The 21,123-nt window shown below is 44.2% G+C and overlaps 1 protein-coding gene across 1 annotated transcript; it reads left to right on the forward strand.

Moving 5' to 3' along the window:
• Window positions 1-3,862: 3,862 nt before the first annotated feature.
• Window positions 3,863-20,317, forward strand: LOC134082120 (GTPase IMAP family member 9-like). Its single transcript, XM_062537764.1, has 4 exons — window positions 3,863-3,903; window positions 6,175-6,240; window positions 18,066-18,794; window positions 19,526-20,317. Exons 2-4 carry the CDS (start codon window positions 6,216-6,218, stop codon window positions 19,606-19,608), a joined length of 837 nt encoding a protein of 278 aa, XP_062393748.1. The 5' UTR covers window positions 3,863-3,903; window positions 6,175-6,215; the 3' UTR covers window positions 19,609-20,317.
• Window positions 20,318-21,123: the final 806 nt, after the last annotated feature.

A 21,123-nucleotide genomic window follows, 5' to 3' on the forward strand; every position in this document is an offset into this window, starting at 1 on the left:
TCTCTGCCTTCTTCGAGAGACGCACCATTCGGCCGCGGCCGCACCCATTCTTCTCGGTCATATTGCTGCGCAAAGAATTTCTCGCACAGAAATAACAGGCATATCATATGAAACTGCAGAACCTGACCTTTCCAATGGCGTTAGCCGCTAGTTTCTATGATGAACGGTTCGCGAGATAATTAGCGTTGAAAATTACAGTTACATACAAAAATGAATGTCACATTCAGTTCTGCGTTATACCCATTCTTCTCTGTGAAATATTTCACGATTTCGTTACTGCCCCATGGCAAACTACATATCAAAATAAACAGGAGATCCTACTGATTCCAATGGCGTATAGAATGTCTCTGTATAATTACGGTAATCACGAGAAATTATTTTTTTAAAATCACATCAAATTTCTGCATTTTTTCATACCTCCCCATTTCCCCCACTTCAAAATAATTTATTTTTCATATCAGAAGTTGTATTCAGACCCCGTGTTTGTCATACTGTATAGCCATGGCAGATGCTATGCCATTTCAGGACCCAAAATAGCAATAGAAAGAACACTTTACAGTCACTTTACTCTCTTGTTCTGACTTTTGATCTTGAATCTCTGTTCTTGGCCAGTTGTTAATATTGTTAATTAAATCAATGTAACAAGTAGGCTATGCCTATTTCACAGTTTTCTTCAACTGGGCCTTTAGCCCAAAGGTTTCTTTAAGGTTCTAGGGCCTTTAGCCCAGTCTGTTAGGCCTAAGTAGGCTACCACACTGGTCTGGTTCATGTTGTTTTAATGGTTTTTCAGTATTCCATTTGTGAATTAGAAAAAAGTAGCCTAGGCCTATAGGTTATTGCTTGAAAGAATGATTAAATTAAAATAGTTTTTGAACCAACACATCCTAAAAACTGATTTTTTTTTTCACCGCACAAATGTCAAATGTCGGAAAATTAGAGTTCCTGCACTTATTTTTCCCCACTTCAAGCACTGTTCCTCGGATCAAGAGTCACGGATCGGATTATTTTTCGGAGCAGCAAAAAAAAGAGAAAAGATTATAGCCTAAACATAGTTTTGTCTTTGATGGGATGTCGTAATGTGGCTCAAGCACTTTCAGCATGTGCCTAATGTTGTCACGATACCAAAATTATTGTTTCGATACCGATAAGAATGACTTTTTCGATGCTGCGAATTTTAGTTGATTTGGTGTTTAATCATCAGTAGCCTAATATTGAATATTGTGTGATCATTCACACCAGTGGCCATCCAAGATTCAGCTTGACCCTCCACACACACACACACACACACACACACACACACAGAAAATGATAGTCATGTTCCTATATCATATACTGTATTTTAGAATTCATATATAAGTGTATATATTTTGTTAATAATGTTTAGTATTTTACAATCTGCATAATTACTAGTAGCTACAAATGTTGTCATTTGTCATTTGTGTACTGATTTAGCATTTAATGTGGTGTGTAGGTCTCTAATGGAGTGCGCATAGGAATGAAGAGTCCCTATCGCTTTCAGCAATATGTGAGGGTAATTAGCCTTCAGTCTCATGGTTTTATTCTTGTAAAAAAAAGTTGGATATAGTGCATGATGACAATGTGGATGCAATTTGTTATTGTTTCTGTGTCATTAGATAAAATACATCAAGCTGCGTCAGGGAAATGTAGGCTATATCCTCCACCTTTTTAAACAATACAACAATTTTCAATAGGCGAGTTCATGATGGCTGCGCAGCACAAAAACTGCGCAGCACAAGATGCACGTGGTTAAGAATCTATCCACGATGGTCTAGATGGGTGTGTTTACGACTTGGCAGTCGATATCACATGGCCTTAACTTATCGCGGGAGCAAGGCGTGGCAAGGCGGCTGCTGAGCAGCGACACAGCAGCTCTCTGGTACTGCGGAGCCTAGACCCTGCCTCCATGACGTCAGGACTTTGCCCTAATTGGCTTTTACATCCCTGACGTATGTGCAGGTGTTTAGATGCCTCTTCATATCCACAAGGGTCCGTGCGGGTCCGTGCCTCATGTTTCGTCACATGGTCAAGTCTAGACTACGGGAAGTAGAGAGTATACAACTTCATAGCAGCGTTTGTATCCCCTCCCCTGCTGTCACCGGCAGCTCTCGCTGCTGCAAGAGGTCATTTGGAGTTGAACTTGAACGTGCCTACTGTTGCAGTGCACTCGTGGCTGTGGAACACTGGCGCAAGAAACATAGGAAAAAATAATGATAATTGAATTACACGTTTAAGTTTTCAACACATCTGCATATGAGTTTATAGTAGCCTACTACACATACAAAAAACATCAACAACCCTGTGGCATTTCACAGATATCAAAACAGATGTAATTGAAGTTGAACTCAGCTGAACTTAATCCAATGAGGCTTCACCTGCTACTCTAGGTGTTGCCAAAGTCCGGTTTACATTAATGCATACGTGCACCCCACTCGCAGGCCACATGGGCTGGAGGGTTAGGCCTACATCTTCTCGGCTATATTAAAGTAGACTAGCCTACATCACATGCCTACTACCAGACTATCTATAAGAGAGATGGGATGCGTCTTGCATGAGTTAAGTTAATATATGAATGGCCTGAGCTAATAATAGGCCTATAGGCTATAGTGATAATCACCCTGTTTGATCAGTGAGTTTGAGGTTTTTTTTGCCAGACTATAGGTTTAAGGAGCCGCGACCGCACAACCCAGGCTGCAGAAGTGCCGCAGGGGCGCAGCAAATTATCTTCAGAAGGTGGGTGATCGATTTGCCTGGCATCGATTGATTCAGTTTCAGCACCACCATGGTGAACAGCTCTCGTTAAGAGCTTCTTAAAGGTATATTGCGCCATTTTTGGAAAATAAACTCATTTCCACCTCCCCTCAAGCAAAACCATTGTTCATCCAGCCATTCTGTGAGTCTGGCGATACAACTTTTAGCTTCAGCCTAGCATAGATCATTGAAACGGATTAGACCAGTAGCATCTCGCCTGCTAGCATCATGTTTAAAAGTGAATAAGATTTCCGGTAATTTTCCCATTTAAAACTTGTCCCCTCTCAAGTTAGAAAGTGCAATAAGACCGACTGAAAATGAAACCTAGCGTTTTTCTAGGCTGATTTGACATGGAACTACACTCTCATCTGGCGTAATAATCAAGGCAACTTGCAAACTACTGGCACTACTACTTGTTGTCTGTGGGGACTATTTTCAGATGCTGCGTGATATCACTGTACCCATGGTACGTTTGCAAGTAATCCTATAGTTTGCCAGGAAAGTTTTTCTGACGGAAATACACATTTTTTCTTTTTTTTTTGGTTATTTATTTTGGTTTGCATAACGTTCTCCTAACCTTTAGAGGGTGTTACTATTTGGTTGCACTAACGTTCCCCTAAGGTCCCAGCAAATAACATTTAAAGGGGAAAAAAATGAAATATCACAACATTTATCCATCTAATGCAGTGCTTCCCAACCTGTGGTCCAGGGACCCCAATAGGGGCCGCCAGAGATTGGAGTCTGCACAGTGTTGTCTGTGAGATTGCCAACATTATAGTTGCACACATTAAAAGTATAAAATCCCACACTCAGTTGGATAATCAAAACTGTATAATCAAAATTAAAACATGTTTTTGTTCCACATTTAAATTCATGCAGACGTCCGTCCCCTGAGCTGCCCAGCATCCCTCAGCTGTACAGCGCCCCCCAGAGGATGTTGGACAAATTACAAGCTGCCTTTACACCTACTTCATCTAATGACATGTGAATCACGTCTTCACTGTTCTAGGCGTCCTTTCGGTTCATCAGTGTAAAGTTAATATTCAACATTGAATGAGTCATATCAGGCACTTTATGAACTTTGCTCTGGAATTGTTCTTCTGTGTTCTCTGATCTGCGGCAACGGAGCTAAAGGTAAAGAGAATTATATTTGTATTATTTTCACACATTAAACTACAAACCCAAATCAGAAAAAGTTTGGGATGTTGCGTAAAGTGCAAATAAAAAAGAATGTGATCGTATACAAGTCTCGTAAACTCATATTAAGAAACAAAAAGGACATAGATAGAAAACTATCAAATGTTGTAAATTAACATTTTGAATCTAATGCCAGCAACATCTTTCAAACAAAGTTGGGACAGGGAATGTGTACTGTGCTGCTTCGCCTCTTCATTTAACAAAATTCCGTAAATGTTTAGGAACCGAGGAGACCAGTTGTTAGAGTTTTGAGAATGAAATGTTGTCCCATTACTCCCCGAGTGGCTCAACAGTATTGGGTATTCTAATCATGTTTTTTCATTCCATGATACACCTAATTTGACCAATCTGGACTGCAGACAGTCCATTTTAGCACCTGGACTCTTCCTCTATGGATGAATAGGCCTGTTTAAATAGGTGAAGAATTCATTTTGACATTGTTTTCCTGAAATATTCAAGGTTTCCTCCGGGAAAAGACTTTGATAGCCTAGATGGCAGTAGTATCACATTCAAAACATTCAGAATTGATTATGCTTTGCCTAAATGTGCAGCGTGCCCATGCTGCGGCACTAGTGCTCCTCCAGACTGTCACAGATGCTGGGTTTTGATGAGCACTAGAGCAAGTTGGATAGGTTGGATACATGTCTTGGACAGACTCTTTAGCCCAAATGAGTCCATAATTTCCAAAAAGAATTGCACATTTTGACTGGTCTACTGTAGGACCTTTTCCCATGTTACCTCAGTCCATTTTAAACGAGCTCTGGCTCAGATCAGACAGTGGTGTTTTCAGTATCATGTCTCAATACGATTTTGGCTGTTTTAGCCGTTACAGTTTTGGCTGCAGTTTTTCTATCAAACTGTGCACAATGATTATCAGATGTTTTCCTGAGCCCATACAATGACAGGTCTGGAAACAGGTCTGGTTTTGATGCAGCCATCTGAGGTCCCAAAGACCACGGCCAATTTCTTTCAGCTCTTTCTCTACGTGATGTCCTGTTATAGGCCTAGATGATGAACTGCCTGAATACTTCACAATTTCACATTAAGAATGATTTCACAGGAAGTAGTGTTTGTTTGTGTTTATGTTTATGTTTACATTAGCAGATGCTTTTGTGAAAAAGACCAAACAAAACATGCAAGAGAGGAAGCTCCCCCCTACCTTCAGTATTCCCAGAGAAATTCCACACAGGGTTTAGTTTTCCTTTGGGGGACAGGCTGCCCCCACTTAGTTTGTTTCCAGTCTTCCGAGATTATGCTGTAGAGACCCTTTTTTACAATGTAACCTACTCATGGAATGGGTAACAGCGAGGAGATGATGACTGAATGTGACAAAAAAAAACGTTATGGGCTAGGAATTGTGTAAAATGTAAAATCCCCATGCACTTTTAAAGGCACAGAAGCTTTGTCACATCTCACAAAACCTACTCGGATGCAGAGAAAAACAGCATTGTTTGAAATGTATAATGAAATGTACTTAAGGGGATTCTGCAAAGGCTTTTTGCTAAATTATTATTCAATTTCTCTACTCTTACTACAGTCTTAAGTCATGGCAAATCAGTGCTTCTACCAGCGACACCATGCTATTCTCACATTACAGCCACATGCCTTTAATCTATCAAGTTTATGAAACACATATATATGAACAGGTGTAAATTAGCAATTAGGACCACAGCAGGCCAAGGTGACTCAAGGCAAGTACACATGAGAACTAGCCTATACTGTACGATCAGATATCCCCTTTATTAAGCACAACACCCACTTAAAGAAATGAAACAAAATGGCCCATGTACACTATACAAACAATCTTGATTAACCATGAAAGTTAACAATGGGGAAAACAGTGGTTGGCTCCTTCTCTGGTGAGACTGTTGTTTGAGGGTAGGGCAGTTCCCTTCCCTGGACACATGCGGGTGACTGGAATCAACTCAACAGCAAACAAAAGCAGGCCTCATTTGCTCTCAGAGCTCAAGTGTATTCAGGTAGAGAGAGACCCAGGTAAATCGCCACCCCATATAGACACTGTTCCTCCCCTGGGTCCTATGTATGCCATGTTACTTTCCCTGCCACACATATTAGACATGCCTTAAAGCAATCATGTTAGACGTGCCCTGATTCATTTTTATTTCCTGCATTGGAATATGGACAGCACATATTGACAGTTTCAAAGCACTATTACAACTCCATTCAATTGTTTTTTTCTCTTTCCAGGCACATTTGTAAAATGTTGTAAAGTTCAGCTGGCATTAGTGATGGCGACCAGTGCATCAATCTCTCGTAAGTTGACCCTATCTCCCACCCTCGGCTCTTGTATTTGAATAACTTGGCATGGTTATGTACAGGACAATGTGAAAAACAAATTGGATGAAAGAATCAAACTGGAAAAAGACAAATTAATATGCACAGACATAGAGGAAAACGCTGCATTTTCATTAATTTGAGTGTTTTTTTGTGTAACAATATGTGTGCACAATTATTCTTTTTAATTGACACGTGATTTACTTGTGTCACCCACACATATTTAAGATCCTGGTTATCCCACTTCTTAAAGCAACACCTAAAGCACTTTTCCTCTGTTGCACGAACGCTATTTGTTTATTCAGCAAATAACAAGGGCCGCGTTTCCCAAACACGTTAAGAAGCTCTTAACGCTAAAATCTTCTTTGGAGCGCTCTTAAGAACGCTGTGAAAGAAGAACGTGTTTCCCAGAGTCGCTCTTAGCTTAAGAAGATCTTTCACTAAGAAGGAAATGTAAGATCGGGCTGACCCTTAACAGCCTTCTTAGCGATCAAATGCTCAGTGATCATAGCCTGCCGCTAGGGGCACCTAGATTTCTAGGCTTTAGTGATCATGCTGCGTCGGGAAAATGTATATCCTCCACTTTTTTAAACAATAAAACAATTTTCAATGTTGCAATGCACTCGTGGCTGAAGACCACTGGCGCAAGAAACATAGACTTAAGAAAATAATATTGAATTACACGTTTAAGTTTTCAACACATCTGCATATGAGTTTATAGTACTACTTCACATACAAAAAAACATCAACAACCCTGTGGCATTTCACAGAGGAAACAGATGTAATTGAACTCAGCTGAACCTAATCCAGTGAGGCTTCACCTGCTACTCTAGGCGTTGCCAAAGTCCGCGATGTAAAAGTCTGGTTTACATAATGCATAGGCTACGTGCACCCCACTCGCAGGCCACATGGGCTGGAGGGTTACATCTTCTCGGACAGTGCTTGAAGTGGGGAAAAATAAGTGCAGGAACTCTAATTTTCCGACATTTGACATTTGTGCGGTGAAAAAAAAAATCAGTTTTTAGGATGTGTTGGTTCAAAAACTATTTTAATTTAATCATTCTTTCAAGCAATAACCTATAGGCCTAGGCTACTTTTTTCTAATTCACAAATGGAATACTGAAAAACCATTAAAACAACATGAACCAGACCAGTGTGGTAGCCTACTTAGGCCTAACAGACTGGGCTAAAGGCCCTAGAACCTTAAAGAAACCTTTGGGCTAAAGGCCCAGTTGAAGAAAACTGTGAAATAGGCATAGCCTACTTGTTACATTGATTTAATTAACAATATTAACAACTGGCCAAGAACAGAGATTCAAGATCAAAAGTCAGAACAAGAGAGTAAAGTGACTGTAAAGTGTTCTTTCTATTGCTATTTTGGGTCCTGAAATGGCATAGCATCTGCCATGGCTATACAGTATGACAAACACGGGGTCTGAATACAACTTCTGATATGAAAAATAAATTATTTTGAAGTGGGGGAAATGGGGAGGTATGAAAAAATGCAGAAATTTGATGTGATTTTTAAAAAATAATTTCTCGTGATTACCGTAATTATACAGAGACATTCTATACGCCATTGGAATCAGTAGGATCTCCTGTTTATTTTGATATGTAGTTTGCCATGGGGCAGTAACGAAATCGTGAAATATTTCACAGAGAAGAATGGGTATGACGCAGAACTGAATGTGACATTCATTTTTGTATGTAACTGTAATTTTCAACGCTAATTATCTCGCGAACCGTTCATCATAGAAACTAGCGGCTAACGCCATTGGAAAGGTCAGGTTCTGCAGTTTCATATGATATGCCTGTTATTTCTGTGCGAGAAATTCTTTGCGCAGCAATATGACCGAGAAGAATGGGTGCGGCCGCGGCCGAATGGTGCGTCTCTCGAAGAAGGCAGAGAGGGTCGGCCGGCGGTCCGATGGTAATCTTCTCACAGGTAGGCTACCGGGCCGCGACCCATAGATTGAGAAACAGTAGGGATAGGGCACTGTCGTAGCTCGTGGGTAATGTAGTCTTTCATCGGTCTTGTGATATTGTCTATTCTCGGGCCACTGTCGCTGCGTCGGATCAGTTTCAGTAAGTACCGGAACGCAGCAAAAAGTGGCGGAACCCAAAAGACGAAAATACAGAAGTTCCGGAACTGCGTTCCGCTGCGTTCCGGCCCACTTCAAGCACTGTTCTCGGATATATTAAAGTAGACTAGCCTACAACCACACTATCTATAAGAGAGATGGGATGCGTCTTGCATGAGTTAATATATGAATGGCCTGAGCTAATAAAAAAAATAGGCATAGGCTATATTGATAATCACCCTGTTTGATCAGTTAGTTTGAGTTTTTTTGGCAGACTATATGTGACCTTGTGAACTTTGACCTGACTACGCCACCTGGTGCCTCACACACCAAGATATATTATACAAACGTTAACTGCTGAATACCCAATCTAGGCAAACAGGTTCATACAAATACACAGTATATGAACTGAACAGAGACGTGCTTTTAGTGGAAAAATAACAGTACTTTATTAATAAATAACAGTTTAAAAAGTCACTCCGTCATACTGGAGGCACAATTTGTGCCAGGAAACAGATTGGCTTAAAGGGGAAGACACGGTATTGGCTGCTACCAGGGACAATGTAATTGCAAGGCAACAGAACAATAATGCTAGGCTATCAAGGTAGGTTACCTGTCCGGAATAAGCGTGAAGATCACCACCGGTGCTCTGGACTCTGGTGCCTACAGTCAATGGCATACACACACACACACGCACACACATAGGCACGACCACTACAAGCAAGTGATTCAATCAATATTGTGAGGTGCAGGTTACCACTACAATACGCGGTGCAGTACACAAAGACGGATCCAGGAACTTCCCTTATGAGCCGCTGCTCTAATGCTCTGGAGGAGGACAAGGAGGAGGAGGTTGTTACCACCAGAACAGTAATACACAATTGGAACAAGATATAGTTTGGTACTCTATTGGAACAGCCAATACCGCGTTGGTCGGGAGGGGGAGCACTAGACGGAGGACAAGGCAAAGTAATTAAACAAAAGAAAGTAAAGAACTTAATGAAAGGCAAAACGATCAATATTAAAATTAGGCAAAGCAAAGCAGCAGGAGCAATCTGCCTGTAAACACAAAATCATTACAATGGGTGCTTGACATACTCATACACAGATACTTTTATAGCATGACAAGGCACAACACAGAGTATAACAAATATTCTTTTTTTTACCTCAATGGACTCGGAAACCACAAGAAATCACAGTGGGAAAATGGCCTTACACCAGTCTTCGCAATCCTATATAACAGTTGTTACACACAGCATATTCATTAGATACATTTCCATTAAAAGTTGACAATTAACACGGACATGCATTCATCAGAACTACACCATTAGCCTCGTTTGTTATGCATTAGGCTACGTACGCTAACATTCTCCTGGTAACATAATAAACATTTACCTCTGACGGAGCGTGTTATTGCTGTGCAAATACCCAACCGGAGCCTGGCCCAAGACCTTCGGTAGAACACACGTCTACCCGGAAGCGTCTGGCAAACAGTCTGAACCTATGTTCCAAGAGCTTCATGTTAAATGAACATTCTTGAACACAGTTTGCTACAACACATAACATTTGCACATACCAGCTCGTTACAATACACATAGACATTTGCACATACCTTGGTTGCACACGGGAACCACGTACCCATACGAGGCTATAGAACTCTGAACAGGGAAATAACAAAGCCTGACGGTAGACACTTTTTATGAAAACTGACTTAGCCGCCAATGAGTTGTGAACCACTCAGCGGCTAGCTGGTGCAGTGACGTCAGCGGGCTACCGTAGCTGCAGTGGGACAAACTTCACCCAGACCGTGACTCTGCCGGTTACACTCTACCCCCCCCATTTGTTATCGGCGTCCCGACGATAAGCTTAACAGACCATAAACCCACCTCCCCAGACAAAAAAGAAAAACAGGAGAGAAACAGAAAAAATAGAAATGGGTAACCTAGAACCAAGGTCGGAAAACAGTCGTCACTTTACTACTAGACCCCTGTACCTGAGAGTTCGTAGCCCCATCTGCCGTACTCACCACTGATACTGGAAGGTGATGTGGGTTAGCATGTCTTCCTGCATTGGTCCGAGCGGTTTTCCTGGGTGCCACTAAGTCAGCCGGCATCTCGCCTGTGGTGGGGGCAACATGTGTGGAGGCAGGCAAAGCCAGCATGGGGGCATTCACTGGAGGAGTCGTGGCAAGTTGGGTGGGTGGAATGTCTCCCAGGGAGCGGACAAGGAGCCATTGACCAGGGGTGTCATCACTGTCCGGCTGGCTTGTGTCTTCCTGCAGTTCCACAGGCCTGTCGGGTGGTGGTGGGCCCTGATCCAAGTGGGCAGGCTTTAGCATGGTTCGATGGACTTGTCGCACTTTGCTTAAGTCTTGTGTTGGGGCCACAGAGTACACTACCCCACCAGGTGGAGGTGCACGAATGATCTGATGGACCATGGCGCCCCAGGCATCTTGGATCTTTGAACGGCCTCTTATTGTATGATCTCTGATGTAGACATGCTGACCTTCTGTCAACGGCTCACACTGGATTTTCTGGTCATGGCGTTCTTTTCTCTTGGAAGCAGCCACTTGCAAGCGCTCTGCGGCATTCTGGAATGCCACATTAAGGCGCAGCTGGTGCTCTCGGACCCATTCACACACATGTCCCTGTTCAGGCTCTTGTACCCTGCCAAGCAGGAAATCCACGGGTAACTGGGGATCTTGGCCAAACATCAGGTAATATGGTGACTCACCAGTTGACTGATGGACAGCAGTGTTGTAACTAAACACTAGCTGGGGTAGGTGCTCTGGCCAGCGGCGCTTCAGGTCCACGGGTAGAGTCCGGAGCAGATCATGCATCGTGCGGTTGAAGCGCTCACACTGGCCATTTCCCTGAGGGTGGTAAGGGGTTGTCCGGGTCTTCTGGATCCCGTACAGGGCACACAGCTGGTAGATGATGGCGTTCTCGAAGCTGCGTCCCTGATCGGAGTGCAGGCGAGCTGGAACCCCGAAGCGGAAGAACCATTCCCGGATGAGGGCGTTCGCCACAGTCGTTGCCTTCTGGTCCCTGGTGGGCACAGCCTGTGTGAATTTAGTGAACACATCAGTCATGATCAACACTTGCTCTCTACCATCCATTGCAGGCTCCAAGAAGGTGAAATCCACAGCCAATATTTGGTTTGGGCGCGATGCTAAGAGGTGCCCCATGGGCGCCTGGAGTCTGGGCTGCGAAGACTTCGCAAGGGTGCACCGCTCACAGTTCTGACACCAGTGCTTTATATCCTCTCCCATTCCTGGCCAGTAGCACCGCAGTCTTATCAGATCAGTGGTACGTTCGATACCCTGGTGGCCATGGTCGTTGTGGAGCTGCTGCAGGACCTCTTCTTTTAGGCATGCAGGCAACAGCAGCTGACGCATCTCTTCACCCCCATCTGGTCGGAAGATTCGGCGATAGAGCAGCCCATCACCTCCCACAACAACACGGTCCCATTGTTGCAGCAGCACACGGGTAGGGCCAGGCAATGTTCTCCGCACGGCCGGGTCAGGTAGTCTCTGCGCCTGCCAAAATGGCAAGAAGGCCCCGATGGTGGGGTCTGCTGCCTGCAGCCCTTTTAAATCCTCAGGGGTGCGGGAGGGGAAGGCCGAGATCGTCATCTGGGTCGCCAGTGATGGGTCTTGGTGTCTGGCTGCTTGCTGCACCAGAGCTGGTATGGCTGTCCCTGGAATGGAGGACTGGGTGGTCTGTCCCGGTGGCCCTGTAGGTTGTCGGGAGAGAGCATCTGCATTCCTGTTAGTACGACCAGGCCGATACCGAATGGTATAATTGAAAGCAGCGAGCTCAGCCTCCCACCGCTGTTCTGTCGCCCCCAACTTGGCAGTCCCCAGATGGCTCAGCGGGTTATTGTCCGTCCAGACGGTGCATTTCTGGCCCCACAGATATTCCCGGAACTTGTTGGTCATGGCCCACTTCATCCCCAGAAACTCCAGCTTCATCGAACTATAGTTCCTTTCCGCTGGACTGAGGCTACGACTAGCGTAAGCGACTGGCCGGATCTTTCCTTGCTGCTCCTGCGATAGCACTGCTCCGAGACCGGTGTGGCTGGCATCCACCTCGAGAATAAAAGGTAGGTTAAAATCAGCAAACGCCAACGTGGGGGCACTCACCAATCTCTGCTTCAATGCCTGGAAGCTGGTCTCACAGGCATCTGTCCACGCTTTATCAAGCCGTGGCCCTTTGCCCTTCCGGGTCTTGGTATCGGCCAGCTCCGCCCCCAGGCGATTTAAGGGAGAGGCCAGCTTGGAAAAGCCCTCCACAAATCGCCTGTAATACCCTGCAAAACCAAGGAAAGACCTCAGCTCGGATACTGTGGTGGGACGGGGCCACTTAGCCACTGCGGATACCTTGGCCGGATCAGTGGACACGCCATGGCGGGAGACAAGGTGGCCTAGGTACTGGACTTCCTTCTGGAAAAAACAACATTTCTCCAGCTTAGCTTTCAGTCCCTCCTTCCGTAGACGGCTCAACACTAGGTCCAGACGGTGTACATGTTCTTCGACACTGGAAGAAAAAACAATTATATCGTCCAGATATAGTAAGAGGGACTGGCAATGTTGTGCTCCAAACATTCTCTCCATCAACCGCTGAAAAGTGCTTGGAGCGTTACATAATCCAAAGGCCATGCGGTTGAATTCGAATAGCCCAAAGGGTGTGCAGAAGGCGGTCTTTGGGCGGTCTTGTTCGATAACAGGTACCTGGTTATACCCACTAGCCAGGTCCAGCGTGGAGAACCACTGAGCCCCTGATAGTGCATCCAAAGACTCCTCAATGCGGGGAAGAGGGAAGGCGTCTTTCCTGGTCTTGCTGTTGAGCTGCCTGTAATCAACACACATACGCAGGCCACCACATTTCTTACGCACAATGACAATGGGAGAGGCATAGGGGCTACTACTTTCTCGTATGACCTGACTGTCCAATAACTGTCTCAGATGAGCCTTAACAGCATCATAATCAGAAGGGGGGAGACGCCTATAACGTTGCCTGACTGGTTTGTCGTCCAGCAGGGGTATCTCATGGGCGATAAGATTAGTACAGCCAAGGTCACCCTCGAAAGCTGAGAACACTGACTCATGTTTTAACAGGAATGCCCTTACCTGTTCTTGCTCATTCTCTAATAGCACTGACAAATCAAGGGCCTGTATCTGCTCTCTCGCTGACTTCGGTATACCTTCTACATTAGGAGCCTGCATGCTAGCCACAACAGCTTCCATTTCTGGTGAGTCTTCAGAAATCTCCACAGGGAGACTCTCAACAGTGGCGTGAACCAGCAACCCTAGCGAATGACGAGGGTATAACGTAGCACGTGTCAACCCCACATTGACTACAGGGATGAAAGCTGTACCTTGTTCTACGCGTACTAATGCAGGTGATACCAGAAGGCCACTAGGTAACGAGCCACTAGCAGGTTCCAACAGGACAGCAGAAACATCACAAAAGTGAGGAGAGCAGGTGGCAGCCACCAACTTTACAGTGCCCCCTGGTATATGAATGGGCCTTCTACCTCTAACTTTAGCTACTCCCTCTTTGGGTGGAGGAGAGCGGAGCTGGACCTGATGACAATGCTGTAAGGCGTGCCGCCATGGGGGTGAGGCATGAACTACTGGTGGGAGGTCAAACAAAGAAGAACCATGTTGGCCAAATAGTTCAGCGTAGCATTCACGAATAACATTCATTCCAAGCACCCCGGGAACAGGAGGGGGCTCGAGCTGACCTGGGGGGTTTTTAACCACTAGCCAACCTCGTTGGGGGATTATCTTGCCTAACACTTCAACCGTTAGTTCAGCATAACCAGTATAGGGAATGTCTAGGCCATTTGCAGCCCGGAGCTGCAACCAATTACACTGTTTGAGTTTATCCTTAAAGTGTTGTACAAAGAAACTCTCTACCAGGGTAGATACCATAGACCCCGTGTCTAAAAGACAATTGACAACTACCCCCCCTACTCTCACAGCTACCTTCGGGCACTGAGCAACAAGGGAGGTTACAGGGTGGTTTAGAGTGTCCTGATTCTGAGAGCCTGTCATATCCCCTCTCAGCGTGTGGCTCTGTACGCTGAAGGGCGCTAGTTTTCCGACTGTGCAACTGAGACAACATTAGACTGGGCTTGGGCCGGGGAGATGTGATTGGAAGTTACGACTCTCGTATTGTCACACTCTCGAGCGTAATGGCCAGGTTTTAAACATCGCTTACAAATGACTGCTGATGGGCGACTGACTGGAGAGGGGCGATTGGGGTAGGCTGGCCGAGCTGCTCCTTGTAAAGTAGTTAAAGCGCTAGTTAAGCGGTTTATCTGTTGTTGTTGCTTCAGCAACATGGACCTTAGCTCTGCCATTTCTGAACTAGCCATACTAACAGGGGGTGGGGCACTGCCTGGCTGAGTTTTGGAGTACTGCATAGCGCAAAGAGAGGGAACTGAATGGCTCCTACCTCTATTGAAGTCACTGGGCCTGCCCTCACACTCCCATTGGATGGCGGCAGCACGCACCTCCAGCATGGACATCCCTGGGGTTTGACGGACAAGTCTCTTCAATTCTCTGCGGAGGTCAGAGTCGATAACATGCTCTGCAAACTGGTCACGGAGAAGCATGTCAGACTGGGGCACTGAGTCAGGGGAGACCTGTTTAACTTTATCCATCAAAGAAAAAAGAGAATGTGAGTATTCTTGTAAAGACTCCCCATCTAGTTGTTTCCTAGAAAAGAAATTTTGTTGTAAGGCAACATAAGACTGAGAACACCCATAAAGTTCTTTGAGAATATCTGCAATCTTTCCCGGGTCTTCCCGGTCAGCCCTCGGCCTATAACGGATCTCATCTTTAGCCTCCCCATCCAGATGATCAACCATGAAGTAAGCTTTGTCAAGTGCACCCAAATGTCTAGTACGTACACAAGCCTCCACCTCTTCCAACCACTCAACAATGCCAATACCCACCCTACCCCGAAATACAGGACACTTCCGTTCCCTAGGGAAATAAATCAGTCTTTCATTGGAACCAGGGTTAGCAGGGTTGTTAGGTGGCTGTACTGGTCGCTGCTGCAGGCGGTCATTGTCTGCCTGTAGCTGACGGATCTGTTCTCTCAGCTGTTCCACTTCAGCCATGACGGCAGCAGAACAATGCCTGTGTTACTGGAGAGGTGGCGGGTTCCTCAGTGTTGTTCCTGTTCCGTTAGGTCCCACGCTGTGCCCGCTGCTGCTTTGCCCTTGATCTATTATTACTATGCCTTTCGAACCCCAAAAAAAAAATTGACAAAAAAAAATGGAAGAAAAGAAATAACCAAAAAAAATGAATAGCACGTCTCTGTGTACAATTTGTCCTGCCGACTACGTCAATTGTGACCTTGTGAACTTTGACCTGACTACGCCACCTGGTGCCTCACACACCAAGATATATTATACAAACGTTAACTGCTGAATACCCAATCTAGGCAAACAGGTTCATACAAATACACAGTATATGAACTGAACAGAGACGTGCTTTTAGTGGAAAAATAACAGTACTTTATTAATAAATAACAGTTTAAAAAGTCACTCCGTCATACTGGAGGCACAATTTGTGCCAGGAAACAGATTGGCTTAAAGGGGAAGACACGGTATTGGCTGCTACCAGGGACAATGTAATTGCAAGGCAACAGAACAATAATGCTAGGCTATCAAGGTAGGTTACCTGTCCGGAATAAGCGTGAAGATCACCACCGGTGCTCTGGACTCTGGTGCCTACAGTCAATGGCATACACACACACACACGCACACACATAGGCACGACCACTACAAGCAAGTGATTCAATCAATATTGTGAGGTGCAGGTTACCACTACAATACGCGGTGCAGTACACAAAGACGGATCCAGGAACTTCCCTTATGAGCCGCTGCTCTAATGCTCTGGAGGAGGACAAGGAGGAGGAGGTTGTTACCACCAGAACAGTAATACACAATTGGAACAAGATATAGTTTGGTACTCTATTGGAACAGCCAATACCGCGTTGGTCGGGAGGGGGAGCACTAGACGGAGGACAAGGCAAAGTAATTAAACAAAAGAAAGTAAAGAACTTAATGAAAGGCAAAACGATCAATATTAAAATTAGGCAAAGCAAAGCAGCAGGAGCAATCTGCCTGTAAACACAAAATCATTACAATGGGTGCTTGACATACTCATACACAGATACTTTTATAGCATGACAAGGCACAACACAGAGTATAACAAATATTCTTTTTTTTACCTCAATGGACTCGGAAACCACAAGAAATCACAGTGGGAAAATGGCCTTACACCAGTCTTCGCAATCCTATATAACAGTTGTTACACACAGCATATTCATTAGATACATTTCCATTAAAAGTTGACAATTAACACGGACATGCATTCATCAGAACTACACCATTAGCCTCGTTTGTTATGCATTAGGCTACGTACGCTAACATTCTCCTGGTAACATAATAAACATTTACCTCTGACGGAGCGTGTTATTGCTGTGCAAATACCCAACCGGAGCCTGGCCCAAGACCTTCGGTAGAACACACGTCTACCCGGAAGCGTCTGGCAAACAGTCTGAACCTATGTTCCAAGAGCTTCATGTTAAATGAACATTCTTGAACACAGTTTGCTACAACACATAACATTTGCACATACCAGCTCGTTACAATACACATAGACATTTGCACATACCTTGGTTGCACACGGGAACCACGTACCCATACGAGGCTATAGAACTCTGAACAGGGAAATAACAAAGCCTGACGGTAGACACTTTTTATGAAAACTGACTTAGCCGCCAATGAGTTGTGAACCACTCAGCGGCTAGCTGGTGCAGTGACGTCAGCGGGCTACCGTAGCTGCAGTGGGACAAACTTCACCCAGACCGTGACTCTGCCGGTTACATATAGGTGTAAGGAGCCGCGACCGCACAGCCCAGACTGCAGAAGTGCCGCAAGGGCGCAGCAAATTATCTTCAGAAACAATACAATTAAGCTCACAATGGCCCAAAACGTTAACGGTCCACCGGGAATCTTCCCGAATCTCCCGATTAGCCACCCGGGCCTACACACACACACACACACACACACACGCGCGCGCGCGCGCACGCGCAAACGCACACACAATACATGCGTAGCCTAATTGCAACTGTAGGGGGAACGCGGGCGCTGTGTGTGACTGTGCGCTTAAAAAGGGGTGGGTGATCGATATGCCTGGCATCGATTGATTCAGTTTCAGCACCACCGAGGTGAACAGCTCTCGTTAAGAGCTTCTTTAGAAGCTTCTTCGGCTTGATCTTAAGGTTCTCCTAAGAAGGCAGTTAAGAACGCGTTTGGGAAACACCCGTATCTTAGCGCTCCTTCTTAGCGATTCCTTCTTTGGAGCCTTCTTAAGTCCTTAAGAAAGATCGCATTTGGGAAATGCGGCCAATGTCCGCAGACAAGGTATATGTTGCATGATTTTATGAACGTATGATGTAGGCTATTGCGACATTGAGCAAGTCAAATTTGTAGTTTCTTATATCTCATTCCATCGTACTACAGAACCGCTACCCGATCTGGTAAACTTACATAGTGCGGTTATAGCCAATATAGGGCATGTGAAGCGAATGCAAAACATTATTTTAAGGTACAAAAAAACTCTTTAGTGTTGCTTTAATACCCCCCCCCCCCTCTCTCTCTTTCTATCTCTCCCTCCTCTCTCTCTGTCTTTCTCAGCGTATCCCCATCATCCTCCAGAGATTAGACTTGTTCTGCTGGGGTCTGTAGATGAAGGGAAGAGGTCAGCAGGAAACACCATCCTGGGAAGAGATGTTTTTGGCTCTCAGAAAACTGCTGAATGTGTAATACAACAAGGATGGATGGGACAGAGACAGGTCACTGTTATTAACACACCAGGCTGGGGTAGAGAGCAGCGACTTTCTCAAACCCCTCAGAATGTTAGAGAGCAGCTTTTGCGGAGTGTCTTTCCTCCAGGAGTCCATGCTCTGATCTTGGTCATACGTGCAGACAGGAAGTTCACAGAGGCCAACAGGGTAGCACTGCAGGATCATATGGAGCTTCTTGGTGATAGGGTGTGGGATCACACCATTGTGCTGTTCACCTGTGGGGACTGGCTGGGTGATACCCCCATTGAGAATTTTATTCATAGTGAAGGCAGGCCTCTCCAGTGGGTTGTGGAGAAAAGTAGCTATAAGTATTATTGCATCGATAATAAGAACAGGGCAGATATATCCCAGGTCTCAAGGCTGCTTGAGTTGATAGAGATGATGGTGGCAGGAAACAAAGGCCATTTTGAGCTTGAAAAGCAAATATATGTGAAAGTGTTTGAGGGTATGTTAGCTCAGGTCAATGCAGTACAAGAGATGAAACGGAAGGCTGAGGAAATGAGGCAGAGATGGGTCGCTCAACCACCAAGATGTGACAGCAGATCGGAACCACCTCTAAGTGAGTTTGCATTCATGCACTCATAAACACTTTTTATATCTATTGTATAGGTTATACTATTTTCATGAAAGGGTGACGAATCAGGCAATGGCCACAAAAAATATACAGAAAGACAAAATAAATATCTCATGGTGGTGGTGGTGCAGACCTTATGAGGGCCTATTAAAATTTGCACTGAAATCTGGAATTTGACTGGATGATGAACATATTCAGTGTATGTTTTCCCTAGCTGACATGGCTATGGTTATCTAATTATCCCTGCTTACACTGTATGATTTTGCAAAGATTTGAAAAACATTTTTGAAAGACTACAGTCTCAGACCCTCTCATATCGAAAGACAAGTCATAGCGTTTTAAGTCACAAACGTCACAGTGATTTTGGAAAGACGAAAGCGATAATATCAAATATGTTTGATATTGTCATATGGCAAAACTAGAAAAGGGCTGACTCCGACTGACTTAAAAGCGCTAAGAAAGGCACCTTACACTACCTAAATAATCTACTTGATGGGAGCGCGCCGCAATTCCAGTATAACTGCCATGATTTCTGTCCGACTTGGGAAATGTAGTCGCCGACTGTGAAAACAGACCAAAATCGTACAATGCAAGGCGACCTTTACTTGTTGGCAATTGAACTTTATCCACATGTGACACTAATCCAAGACCCCTTTCATTCTGTTGAGCAAGCAACTCACATTGGCAACACTTTAAACTGATCTTGTGTTTTTCAGTGAGTGGAGAACCAACTGACAAAAATTTCAAGTCGGAACCTACATGCATGACCAGTATAGAACACCACAAAGAGGCAACATGAAGGGGACACTGTACAGAGACAGATTGTGATAGACTCAGACTATTCAGGACGTTTAAATATAGAGACAACATACAGAGATCTGCTTCTCATTCATATTCTTACAAGGATATCAAGGACAACACAAGCTAAACAGTTTATTTCCGTTGTGGTCCTCAACGAGGTGGAAGGGACAAAAAATGACATAATGAAAGACACAGCTCAGAAATAACTTATTTTATTCTGCAACAGAGACGTGTCTTCATCAGCTCAAGACAGACTGCCTGAAGTTCAGGTTCACCAAATGTCCCCATGCATTTTTACAGAGTTGTTTATTAGACAGCTGTATGATCAGATATAAATATATTGTATCTGTATTAGCCTCCCATACCCAACAAATATATTTGAAATATATGTTCACAATATTTTTTGAAATATATGTAAATATTTGAATTTGTACAATAATGTTTGTGTTCTGAGTGTTCCTGATTGATAATTGTTTTGAATGATTTGATTGTATTGTGATTTAATTTTTATTCGTTTTTTAACTGGTTCTGAGCAATGTGCACCGCACACATTTTTTGCCAATGTGTCAAGCAGCCAGTGATTATACCATCATTGTATAAGAGGTGATTATAGGACTATTTATTTATTCATTTATTGACACAACACAAGGCCCAACCAGGCATACATGTGTTGCGTAAGAGGTATTTTTAACATCTAAAGTATATGATGAGGGTTGAATTGAAATAAAAGTTGGTTGTTTCACAGAAACGGTGTGCTTGGTATTGAATTAATTTCCTTGTAATTCTCTAGTTCATCATGACAGACTATTATAGCTATTGCCTGACACAGTCCATATCATACAATACTTCTTATATCTCTCAAAAAAGAAAACAGATGCTTTTGATGTTGAACACTGTGTAAGCCCCTACATTATATTATCAGCAGTAAGCCTAGTAGTAATAAGAAAGAGAAGAATTATGTTCTGTACATTTCAAACTATTTTGTGACTTATGTATACATACTGAACAGATGCCACAGCCATTCCACACAGGAACATACAGCTATTCTACAATGAAACTGTAACACAGCCATTCTACAATGGAACTGTAATTCTACACTGCTTGAGGTGGAGTGTTTTATATTTTACCTGGGCCCTATTTACAGATCTTGCTGAGTCCATTTTTTTCACTGCAGTGACCCAAAAGGATCAACATTGGTATAGAGTTGGAGCACCAAAACTAGAGAGGGCTAAACAGCTACTGTATGCAATGTTATCATACTGTAGAACAAGTGGCGCAGCACTCGTGAGCCAAGTTCAGCGAGAAAGGCTTTATGTGCTTGTGCACACTATTTGTATAGTGTTCAGTGTACATGTCACACACTAAATCAGACATTCACCCTACTCAGCTGTCCCCCTTGCACCTAATTCATTAATTCCCTTACAGAGTTATGGTTTGTATTTTTATTCTTGCCCAGCACGATCTGCCGGCGATTTCATTTCACCCTGCAGCTCAGGCTGGAATCCTCCATATA

This window comes from Sardina pilchardus, chromosome 6, assembly GCF_963854185.1.
Source record: "Sardina pilchardus chromosome 6, fSarPil1.1, whole genome shotgun sequence".
NCBI classification, from domain to species: Eukaryota; Metazoa; Chordata; class Actinopteri; order Clupeiformes; family Clupeidae; genus Sardina; species Sardina pilchardus.

Coding starts and splice junctions, on each gene's coding strand:
- LOC134082120 (XM_062537764.1), top strand. CDS start 6,216: ATGGCGACCAGTGCATCAATCTCTC. Junction 6,241..18,065: donor GACCAGTGCATCAATCTCTC/GTAAGTTGACCC, acceptor TGTCTTTCTCAG/CGTATCCCCATCATCCTCCA. Junction 18,795..19,525: donor CAGATCGGAACCACCTCTAA/GTGAGTTTGCAT, acceptor TGTGTTTTTCAG/TGAGTGGAGAACCAACTGAC.